Source organism: Gadus chalcogrammus, chromosome 5 (genome assembly GCF_026213295.1).
Source record: "Gadus chalcogrammus isolate NIFS_2021 chromosome 5, NIFS_Gcha_1.0, whole genome shotgun sequence".
NCBI classification, from domain to species: domain Eukaryota; kingdom Metazoa; phylum Chordata; class Actinopteri; order Gadiformes; family Gadidae; genus Gadus; species Gadus chalcogrammus.
Window position 1 is genome coordinate 14,448,182 of NC_079416.1, and position 12,510 is coordinate 14,460,691.

Below are 12,510 nucleotides of genomic sequence, written 5' to 3' on the forward strand. Positions count from 1 at the left end.
AATTGTTGTACAAGAAGCCCACGGAGGAATAGCATTTCTTAAATAAAATCAGCTAAAGTATAAGAAAGAATCTGTATCAAGGATGTAGGTCCTCTCTCAGTTAGAGTGCTTTAAACAGGGATTGTGATGAGAGAACAGAACATGAGAGTGCGTTACTGTGCAGGTGTTTTCTGAGGCTCTTTGTCACCCACAATAGAAACCAATACTCGTTCCCCTGAGGGCTTCAGGTTCCTGTCGGACTTCCTGTGTTTTGTGTACGAGTAGGTCTTTGTGCAATAGGTCTGAGCACCCCAGCCACAGACACACAGCGAGTGACGAGTGATGGTAGGTCCTGTGTGACGGCTGAAATAACGCTCACTCCACTGGGGAGGTGACCTCACTTTGTCAGGTGACCCGAATTGTCAGGAGGTGACCCCAGCTCGTCAGGTGACCCAACCACCTCAGGTCACCCCTCGGGTCAACACCACTATGTGGTCGTGTTGCTTCTTTCTCTACCCTGTACTACATTCCAACCGTACATGTTCCATGCATCCACACACACACACACACACACACACACACAGACACACACTCCACACTCCACACTCCACACTCCACACTGGACTACTGATGCTGTGGATCTGCATGTCTGACAGGGTCCAACAACATGTGGCATTGGGCTTCGGAGGTAGAGCGGGTTGGCTGGTAACCGGATGGTTGTTAGTGAGATCTCCGGCTCCTGTCAAGGTGTCCCTGAGCAAGATCCCTCACCCTAACTGCTCCTTACGAGCTGGCTGTCGCCTTGCATGGTTGACACCGCTGTCGGTGTGTGAATGTGTGCGTGAATGGGTGAATGTTAGGCAATAGTGTAAAGCGCTTTGAGTGGCCACTGGTTAGAAGAAGCACTTTACAAATGCAGTCCATCCACTATAACATTGATTTACAGTCATTAAGCGCCGTCAGCGCACACCCACCAGGTTCTTGAAGAGGGCCGTGAGCTCCTTGGTGAACACGGAGAACTTGAGGAAGGCTGACCCCAGGTCAGGGTCGTCTCTGTACACGCAGTTCTCCCCGAACTTCTCCAGGGCCAGAGTGTACTGCTCCTCGTTCTCCACATGGGCTGTAACACACACACACACACACACACACACACACACACACACACACACACACACACACACACACACACACACACACACACACACACACACACACACACACACACACACACACACACACACACACACACAGTTAACAATACATTTCAAAGGGCTTTGCTTTGTTCAAAATACATGTAGATTACTTAAAAATGTGTTTGTCTTGCAGTATTATTATATTGTAGATTGTTTATTTAGTTCACCACAAACGCAAACAAACACCACACATTTTAATAGGCCATATATTGCCCTATTTTAGTGGTCTTTTAGGGCAATTCTCCTCAACTCTATAACAGCATAAATACAGAATTGTTTTTTACTTTTAAAAACTAAAACATTTTGAGCACACACACACAAAGAAACGCCAAAACGCTACTTGGATTTAGATCAAGACAGGGGCGGAATGTTGAGGCCTTTTGGCCTCCAAAAATACAGACGCACACTAAACAAACCCATAGAGGACTGATTCCACATGGAGATCAACTACAGGATGGAGCACGGAGAGAGCGGTGTGGAGAGGCAACACGCTGCCGTACAGCAGGTCACGCAAACCGACTCCACAACAAGTCCACTGGGGTCTCTAAGCAGCTGTCACAGCAGGCCCAGAGGGCTCCCCATCACCCGGTGTCGGCGCGAGAGGAGCTACTTAATGCACTCTGCGGGCTCCAGGCCACGTGTAATGCCGCCGGGACTGAGAAGGCTAGCGAGGGAGAGATGCATTAGCGCTGGAGACCGTTACCATGACTACCCCTGAGGTAACGATAGGGAGGAAGCATTGGGGGTCGACTAAGACGGGAGGAGGTGCCCAGTATAAGATATGTGCAAAGGGACACGACTAGACACCTGCTGCTGAACAAACAGCATGACTCAGCTCTTTATGGGCTGGTGCACGCACACACGCACGCACGCACGCACGCACGCACGCACACGCACACGCACACGCACACACACACACACACACACACACACACACACACACACACACACACACACACACCCCCCCCCCCCCCCCCCCCCCCATGTCTGGGCCCTAGAGATATGAATCATATTAATAAAGCAACAGGCCGACCTTCCCAGTAAGCTAGCAGGTTATTACCTGCAGACCCCCAGACGTACTTATTTTTCAGGATTAAATAATAACCGACATGGTGGCTGAGCTTGGTGACCAAGCCTCTCACAGGGCTGAGGAAGCATGATAAGACAGCGTTTAAGGTAGGCTAGGCTAGGCTACGCATTAGCTTTAATTTACTTCGCACATTCGAGTCAACATCAATATTCATCCATGTTCTTTAAGGTTGAGACGTTTTCCATCTCATCCATCTTTATTTTGCTGACGACTCCATTTGAAATGTTAAACTTGCCAGGTGCTAAATGGTATTAGGTTCACTCACACACACACACACACACACACACACACACACACACACACACACACACACACACACACACACACACACACACACACACACACACACACACACACACACACACACACACACACACACACACACACACACCTTGTAATTCAAGATTAGATCCTGTTCCCACCTGGCATCAGAGTGAGTCACAGAGGATGAGACCGTTCAAACCACAGGCGTGAACACATCCGAGACTTTCATAACTTCATCAATCTTCCAGGAAACTTTACTACATGAACGCTCTTCCATCAATGCATTCCAGGACGCATTTGATCATTCACTCACTCAGACATTGTCGTTGTCATGGAAACTCAACGTCACTCAACTCACACAAACACACACACTAACAGTACAGGTGCTACTGCAACATGGCCGACGCACATGTGCACTTTTGTGTGTTTAAAACGGTTTGCGAAATGGAAGAAAAACCCAAGAGCACATGTCCCTAGTGGCGCGCGTGTTGAGACCCATGGCTGCTCCAGGGTTACTCCCCTCCCTCCCTCCCTCCCTCCCTCCCTCCCTCCCTCCCTGTCTGCAGCAGGAGGAACACATCCACACAGACCCCCGTTTGAACCGGGCTATTTGAGGCTCCGAGTCAATGACGTGTCAGGGAAAGAAAAGAAAGACAGAGCAGCGCCGGCCCCCAGCCGCACATCAACAGCCTACTGTTGACGCCCCGCTTTGTAGTGGCACTGCCTGGGCGGGCTGCCAGGAGGGCCGGCCCCCTCTGGCTGCATCTGAAGTGGCAGATGAGAGCGCTTTGAGCACCGCTCCTCATGAACAACAGAATGCAGAATACCCCCCCGCCCCCGTGTGTGTGTGTGCGTGTGATCTGAAACATGCAGGGTGTTGTGATGGATGTGTGTGTGTGAGTAATCAGTGGCAGCCGACGGACCCGAGCACCGCCAGCCCCAGACGAAGGTGGTGTGTGTGAGACGCACACGCACACACACACACACACACACACACACACACACACACACACACACACACACACACGGGAAATCTAGACTTAGCTTGACAACAAGTTTGAGTTCTGACAAAGAATCAGGGAGCGTGGTTCCATCAGGGAACAAAAAGGTGGCCTTGTCTCACTCTCCTCAGCAGAGTGACTCACCCTCTTCCCACCCTCTCTCCCTCACCCTCTTCCCTCCCTCTCTCCCTCTACCTCTTCCATCCTCTCGCCCTCACCCTCTTCCCTCCTCTCTCCCTCACCCTCTTCCCTCCCACCCCCCTCCCCCTCACCCTCTCCCTCCTCTAACAGCCCAGTTGTGATCCATTGACAGATTCTTTAAAACATCCTGGGACTTGCAATAGAAAAGGTGTATACGCTGTATACATTTATTCTGTTTCTCGGAATCCTTAATTTGTTCCCTTCCCTTTTAGAGATTCAAGTTATCTGCAAACAATATTATTGCTAAAACCAGAACCAAAACGCAAAATTTGACCTGGGCAGCTGTCGACGACATTGATGTTATCGATCATGTGACACATGCACGTGACAGAAGGCTTCACCTTCCCCTTGAGGGGAACCAACAGCCCTGGTGGAACACTAAATACAGGCGCTTTTAATGTCAACACTGGGAGACTTCTGAACCCACAGCAAACATGTGGCTTCACTACGATAACAGCAGAGCCCCTGAGGTCTATCGAGGAGGAGCTGGCCTCATGATGCCTTCTATTGTTTCTGTGCACCGACCCTGAACCATGAGTAGTTAATGCACACACACACACACACACACACACACACACACACACACACACACACACACACACACACACACACACACACACACACACACACACACACACACACACACACACACACACACACACACACACACACACACACACACACCTCTGTTTCTTATGGGGTCTGGATCAGACAGCTGTGACCGGGTTCTGAACAGAGCTCTGCACTGTTCCCGGGTAAAGGCCAGGTCACCCCCTCCCCCCTCCCCACCTCTGACTCATTAATCTGGGGCTATCTTCCTTCTATAAAAAAAAAGAAGTATTTTTTAGGATTTTCCCAAAGCCTCAAATAGTCGACAATGTCACCCAGCTGAGGCAGAGTACGACTCACAGGGGGAGGTGGGGGAGAGAGGGAGAGAGAACTCACCCAGCAGAGGGAACTCGTCACAGGGGGCGGGAGGTGGGGTGAGGGAGGGGGGAGCGAGGGAGAGAGAACTCACCCAGCCCAGATACGTAGATGGCCTTCACAGACTTCTTCATCTTGTACAAAACACTGCGGTCGACATCCAAAGCCTGCAGAGACAGGGAGAAAACCAGGGATGGTGAGTGTTTTAAGGCTTGATCCAACATATACAGTACGTCTTGCTACTCCATCATGGCTTCAGCTATCAGTCTTTACCTCAGGCTAGAGGTCTTGATCAAATGATAACTCTGGAATCTCACGTTCGCATTCACTGTGTGTGTGTGTGTGTGTGTGTGTGTGTGTGTGTGTGTGTGTGTGTGTGTGTGTGTGTGTGTGTGTGTGTCCTCTGACGTCTCCTTGCTGTCTCCCAGTGATGCATTATTGAACAGAGAGCTATAAATAGACCACAGCTCCCCAATCAATCTAGTCTGAGCACAGAGGGGGACGTGTGTGTGTTTATGTGTGTCTTCATACGCAGGTGGCAAGGCATGTTGGGGCAGGCAGACACACACACACACACACACACATTTGTGAGCCCCAGAGCGAGACAATGTACCACTGTACACCTGACGACCGTCTCAGGGGGCACAAGGAAATTCGTTTTTGGGGGACTTTATGTTTAGGTCGCTGCAAACCAAGACAGGCTGGCGCCGTGTGCTCCTTCTCTCTCTCTCTCTCTCTCTCTCTCTCTCTCTGACACAGCAGAGGCCCACTGGGCCCACTGAATATAGTTAAACACACACAATGGCTTCCATTCAGCTGCCACACACACACACACACACACACACACACACACACACACACACACACACACACACACACACAGAAACATATTGGCCTAATATCCATTTTAAGGGCATTTCCTCGATTCAAAAGCAATAACCAGAATCACTATGAGTGCCCTCGGGTAATAGCGGACACAAGAAGGGGAGGGAGGGAGGGAGAGAGGGAGGGGGAGAGGGAGAGGGAGGGAGAGAGGGAGGGAGGGGGCGACTGAGGAGAAAGACCGGTAGGGTAGACATAGACAGAGACTGAGAGAGACCGGTAGGGCAGACAGAGACAGAGACTGAAAGAGACCGGTAGGGTAGCAGGCAGACAGACAGACAGACAGACAAAGATAGAGAGAGAGAGGGACCAGTAGGGTAGACACAGACAGGGGTGGAATGGCCATCTGGCATGCCGGGCATCGTCCCGGTGGGCCGTTGACCCAATGTGGGCCGGTCCGGTCCGCAATGATTTTTTTTTTTTCTCTCTCTCTCTAAATTCCCTCCAATTAGGCCGGCCAATTGGCTACAGAGGGCTAGCAGTGTGTTGCCAGCATCGACACATATTATTGGTCTGTGTTTGTCATTGTCAATCAATCATGGGCTGACAGGCTCAGAGAGCCCTGACAGTGCTGTCAATCACAACACAAACCAGGGTGGGCGGGACCTCATGGCATGGGCCGGAATCGCAGGACGGCGCAGAAAAAGGATAAAAGCAAGAAACGCCCGGGTGGCGCTGAACAACTGCGACTTAAAAAGCTGAAGTCTCTGGAGGTGGATGCTGCTAAATGTTCAAAATTGACAGACCTATTTGGTGCCGGGGTCACCACCCCAGCAGGTGCTGCTGCGCCGGGAGACGAGCGAGTGGAGGCATATATGGTTAGTAACGTTAGCCTTGGGCTAGCTTGGCTACATTTTGAGACATGTCCAAAACAGTGTGGAAAACGTTTTTACATTGAATGTGATGTGACCTAATTAACTGCATACTTGTGACAACATATGAGCCCAGAGTTGAAGGGCTGTGACTGTTGGTAGTTGTGGTTGATTTTTTTTTTAAATATGCCGAATTGTGATACTATGGGTTATTATTGTTCAGATGATTTAGCTAAGCTAGCTAACAGCTGCTAACGTCAGCAGTCTCTTGTTGCCATAGCAACCATAAACATTGACATGGACTCATGAGCTGTAAATAGAGATGCAGAATCAAGCTGTATTGTAAATACAGATGATACTTTGAATTTTAGCACAAAATACAAGTAAACCTATAGGAAATAATTAGTTTAATTTGCAATATTTGCCATTGAATTTATTGTGTAACTTGTGTGTAACTTTAATATCTGTGTTTTATTGTAGTTTTCAAATGGCTGTGTATAGTGCTGTCTTGAGCATTTTCAGGTATTTTCACAAAGATCTGACTTTTTTGCATTGGAAAACACTAGTGTCATAATCAAAACATGACAAAGCCATTAGTGTCGTTACGCTCTTGAACGTTTAGCACAATATTAACTAATCTTTTATCTTTTACATTATTCTGTGGTTTTGAGTTATTTCCTCATCCAATGATAAATGCTTTCCCTATGTCCAGCCAAGAGAGGTTCAGGGCAAGTCGAGCTGGTCAGTTCAGGGTGAGAGCCAGACCAATGCAGGCAGCCCAAAGACTGCACCGCCTGAGAGGGAAAAGGCTGTAGAGAGTGAGGAGTGTGTCAGCCTTCACTGCACCAAAGTTTAGCTGTTGAGTCTCCTCTAGTATAGTGAGTTTATAATTTTTTATGTTTTACGAAATCATACTTAATTTGTGATGATTAGAGACTTAATAATGTATCATGTCCCTCTCAGGTTGACCACTTGACAGGTGAGAGCTTGAGGAGTTGTTCCCCCTCCATTTTCAAGGACTTGCTCTCTTACTGCCTCCACTTCACCACTTTTTGGCCACTGAGTCGTCTCTGATTTGTTGAGTATGTCATGTGTTTTATAATGTTATATGAATTCATACTTGATTTGTGATGATGACTTAATAATGTTTCCATGTCTCTTTTAGGTTGACCACCCTATATATGAGAGCCTAAGGAGTTGTTTTCCCTCTGTCCCCTTTTGAGGACCTGCTTTTTCTCCTCCATCATTCACTGGGCCACTTTTGGGTTCCCTTAGCTTATTTCATGTGGTGAGAGGAATGCAATATGTGAATGTTTAAAGGTTTATGTGAAGAAACATACTATTATGTGATAAAATGAAAATTGGTAATTCATAAATGTCTCTGCTACCATGACCTGACCTGCTCGAAGTTATTCTATGTTAAATATAAATTTAAAAAATAAAAATAAAAAAAAGGAGGAGAGAGACAGACAGAGAGAGACAGAGAGAGCGAGACAGAAAGAGACAGAGACAGAGACAGAGACAGAGACAGAGACAGAGACACAGACAGACAGACAGACAGACAGAGATCTTTACTTTGTGAGTTTATTATGCTACTTGTAACAGAAAGGTTTGATTATGATTATTTCCTGGTTGAAGATTTTCATATTGATGATTTTAATTTCAAACATCTGCATATCTTTTAAGTTCAATTAACAGTTATGCAGGTAGGCCTTAGGGCTTTTTTGAGACTTAAGTCATCCTTCATGACGGATAATTTTTTTCACTAAGTGTCACTACATCATAAAAAGGCTACATGGCTGGTTCTTCTCGTTAGTCTCGTCCCACCCATAGTCATGACATAACTTCTGTTATGATTTGACACTATAATGAATAAAGACTGATTGATTGCTGTCAATTTTAGTCCTTGAGTTCATAGTTACGTGCTTTATTTGTTAACTGCCATCAAGGAATATGACTCCTTTGTAGTACGCATGAGAGGAGATCCAGCGAGATTTGTGGACTTCTAAATGCATGAGAGGAGATGCTGCGAGATTTGGGGAGATTTGTGGACACTATGTAGTGTCTGCTGATAATGTAGTGGGCTGGTCTGGGCAGAAAAGGCCAGGGATAAACAGACACACTTACAGACAGACAGACAGAGAGACCGGTAGGGTGGACCGAGGGAGAGACAGAGTTGATAGAAGATTCACAAGATGTGACAACATTAGAGCACTGTAGCTGGATTAATGCGAGACGAGTGTATAATGATGAAACACCAAAGCATCATCAGAGCTAATAATATCCAGGCTTGTTCTTCTAGGAGCGTGTGAGGCTGTCTGATGTTCGCTGTAACAAGCCCGCTCTAGGGCTGATCAAAGCTCAAGGAAAAACTGATTAAAGCAACATGAAGTCGATCTTCCTTGGGAATACGTATGATGAGCAGCAGGGTGAGACGTGGAGTGAATGGGCCCTCATCAGGGCCCATGGAGGCCCCCTGCATGCTCTCAGCCCCCCAACAGACAGCCGGGACCTTAGATGGGTCCAGGCAGAGGACCCTGGTTTAGACCACCAGGAGAAGGCCTCCATCGGATAAAGTATAGAGTAAGATGAGATGAGTAAAAATGTATGCAAATCAGTGTTTTGCTTAAGATCTTTAGCATGCATTACATTTTGCATGTAAATAGTAAAAAAATACTTCCATCCAGGGGTACCCAGTTACGGTAGTTTTGATGATTAACTAACTATAGATAAAAAAAAAAAATTACCAGAACATTTTTAATTTTAAGTGTATTTCAAGAAGCTTACTGCTAGTGACCACGCCTACATCTAGAAACCCTTCTCCGGCGCTGTGTGGATCCAGCCTTGGTCCAGTAACTGAATCCTCTGCTTCACATACCATCATCTCATTAGGAACACACACTCCTTTACCTCCCCTGGGACCACACACACACACACACACACACACACACACACACACACACACACACACACACACACACACACACACACACACACACACACACACACACACACACACACACACACACACACACACACACACAGTTCTGTTAAAGCACCCTCGGACCAGTCTGCTAGCCACAAGGCCAGGAGGACCACAGGGAGGAGACCAAGAGGAGGAGGAGGAGGAGGAGGAGGAGGAGGAGAACAGGAAGAGGAGGAGGAGGAGAACAGGAAGAGGAGGAGGAGGAGAACAGGAAGAGGAGAAGGAGGAGAACAGGAGGAGAACAGGAAGAGGAGGAGGAGGAGAACAGGAGGAGGAGGAGGAGGAGAACAGGAAGAGGAGGAGGAGGAGGAGAACAGGAAGAGGAGGAGGAGGAGGAGAACAGGAAGAGGAGGAGGAGGAGGAGAACAGGAAGAGGAGGAGGAGGAGAACAGGAAGAGGAGGAGGAGAACAGGAAGAGGAGGAGGAGGAGAACAGGAAGAGGAGGAGGAGGAGAACAGGAGGAGGAGGAGGAGAACAGGAAGAGGAGGAGGAGGAGGAGAACAGGAAGAGGAGGAGGAGGAGGAGGAGAACAGGAAGAGGAGGAGGAGGAGAACAGGAAGAGGAGGAGGAGGAGGAGGAGGAGGAGGAGGAGGAGGAGGAGGAGGAGAAGAACAGGAAGAGGAGGAGGAGGAGGACAGGAAGAGGAGGAGGAGGAGGAGAACAGGAAGAGGAGGAGGAGGAGAACAGGAGGAGGAGGAGAACAGGAAGAGGAGGAGGAGGAGGAGGAGAACAGGAAGAGGAGGAGGAGGAGAACAGGAAAAGGAGGAGGAGGAGAACAGGAGGAGGAGGAGAACAGGAGGAGGAGGAGGAGAACAGGAATCAGACCAGGAGGGGACCACCGAGTTCTAACCCCCTCCTGTGGTGTTTCATGGAGGCTGAAGGCCGCTGGGTCTGTGGTTCCTCTCTCTCTCCCTCTGTCTTTCCTCCTCAACAACACCTCTGGGCGTCTTTGTCGGCAGAGGTTCTTACAGACAAGGAAAAAAACTGAAAAAAGATGATCTGATGATCAGGATCATCAGAGTTCATACGAGAATAATCGGGGATCTGCTTTTGAGCCGTCAGCGCTACATCAGATCTCCATTGATTTCCTCTCCAGCGCCACCTTGTTAGACTTTTCTCCACCTGAGAGCCTTCCACTGGGGAGATACTGCGTGTCAAATGGAAAGACAGAAGATAGTGTTCCCGTATCATTATTCACCCTCCTCACTGTACAGTGAACTCCATCACTCGGGTACACACCAGTTAAACATAATCTGTTTGTAGAGAGCCATAGCAAATGAGCCACAAAACAAGCAGCCATTGATAGATTACAGAATATTTGAATGCCAAAGCTTTTGAAAGCGCTCCAATACACAGACATATATTTGATACGACTATTTCAATAACATTGTAACACTTGGCAGAACCAGGGCATTTTATGAATGCACAACCTTAATCCGCGACCAGTCGACAATCTGTGTGTTCGGTTTAAGTGTTAGCTCACCAATAAAACGGGATTCTTCACGCTGGACAGAAGGTGAGGGCCACAGGAACCGAGCGGCGCCCATCTATTGTGAGGACTGTGAGGGACCCATTGAAGCCCGGCTGTAGAGAGCAGCTGGGCCCCCAGCGAAGAGCCCGATTGTTCTCGGGGCCGGGCACACTCAATGGACTGATTTATAGCGACCCGTTTGTTTTGAGGAGAAAGCTGTGGTTTCGCTGGCTGGGAGGCTCTCCGGAGATGAGAGCGAGGTGGAGAGCACTGGTTTCCATGGGATTGGAATTAAAAAGGAACTCATGAGTTCAGGAAGAAATGGTGAATTGATTTGGCTGGAAGTCAATACCACTGCATAACTGTATTATCTGAGTGGGACAGAAGGATGGGTTAGGAAGCAGCTGTACTCCTGTGCTGCACTGAAACTCTCTGCGCTGAATGAGTTGTCAATAACTATGATTGTATCAGAGCTCTAGATAATTATATCTCACCAGAAATTATAAGCCAAGCTGATCAGTTGCCATTACAACAAGCATTAGCTTGTTGTGGCTACTTGACCAGTTCTGTGCTTAATGGTTGACCCCCCCGAACTACATCACCGATCAGCTTTAAAATCAATATAACCAGCCATGGCCTGCATGTGTATATTGACACGTTAATGTCAAATTGTTATTGACCAGGGAGTGCCCATCTCTCACGCACGCGCACGCACGCACACACGCACGCACACACGCACACACGCTCTCGGACCTCCACTTTGATTTGAATGAGATCTCGTGTGTCTGAGTGGATCCTGCATCCTCTCCTACCAGGCCCTCTTTTGTCTTCTTCTCAGTGTTAGAAACACGGCTCTCTGAACACATTGCTAACCCACAGTACAGTCAGAGGGAAGAGGTGCGCTTTGGGGATGTGCTCCAGCAAATGAACAGCGCAACTAAATTGCAACATTAGCATTCCTCTCTCCTGATGGCAATCAGGTTAAATGAGCGTGAGCACGTCCTAACTGTCCTCATAGTGAATGTGCCCGTTTTAATAAGCACTGAGTGGTACCGGAGTGATCTGAATTAATCCTTATGTTTATGCATTACCTCAACATCATCATCATCATCATCGTCAGAGTGTTCAGCAGCAGCTGCTGGTAGCTAATCTAGAGAGACCCTCGGGTCCCAGGGGGCTGGTGTGTTTCCTCCCCGTCGCCCCCCTGAACCCCCAGAGGGGACCACCATATGGGAGCAGGGTTTCATGTTCTGGGTGTTACGTATTTGTTCATTGGATACGAAAGCCTAATTATACTGAATACCAACTCAGTAAATGAAAGATACGAAGATTGTAAAATAATGAACAATACTGTTGAGGTAAAATATTACATTCCAGTCCCAATACATCAATATCAATCAATATAATGTGCGTGCGGGATTGTCCTTATGACTGTGTGTGTGTGCGTGCGTGCGTGTGCGTGTGTCCTTATGACTTTGTGTCTGTGCGTGCGTGTGTGTCCTTATGAGCCTCGGTGAGTGTGCGCGTGCGTGCGTGCGTGTGGTTCTTCGAGCAACGTCCAGAAAAAGAAATCAAAATGGCTTTTCATTTCCTTTAACCGGTTCTAAACGCCTTCCAAACTTCCTGCTGACCCAGCAGTTACCACAGCCGGAACTGAAACCAGAGGGCATGAGTCTACACCGTGGCCCTGGATCGACCCGCGGGGGC

General features: G+C 48.1%; 1 protein-coding gene across 3 annotated transcripts in view; it reads right to left on the minus strand.

The window, feature by feature from the left end:
- Positions 1-12,510, minus strand: part of LOC130382594 (arf-GAP with SH3 domain, ANK repeat and PH domain-containing protein 2-like) — a 48,173-nt gene that overhangs the window by 24,807 nt on the left and 10,856 nt on the right. For all 3 annotated transcript variants that reach the window (XM_056590431.1, XM_056590430.1, XM_056590429.1), the window contains exons 2-3: positions 4,747-4,819; positions 954-1,099 (exon numbers count right to left, since the gene is read on the minus strand). In XM_056590431.1, the coding sequence (XP_056446406.1) occupies positions 954-1,099; positions 4,747-4,819 (219 nt within the window). The remainder of the gene's footprint in view (positions 1-953; positions 1,100-4,746; positions 4,820-12,510) is intronic.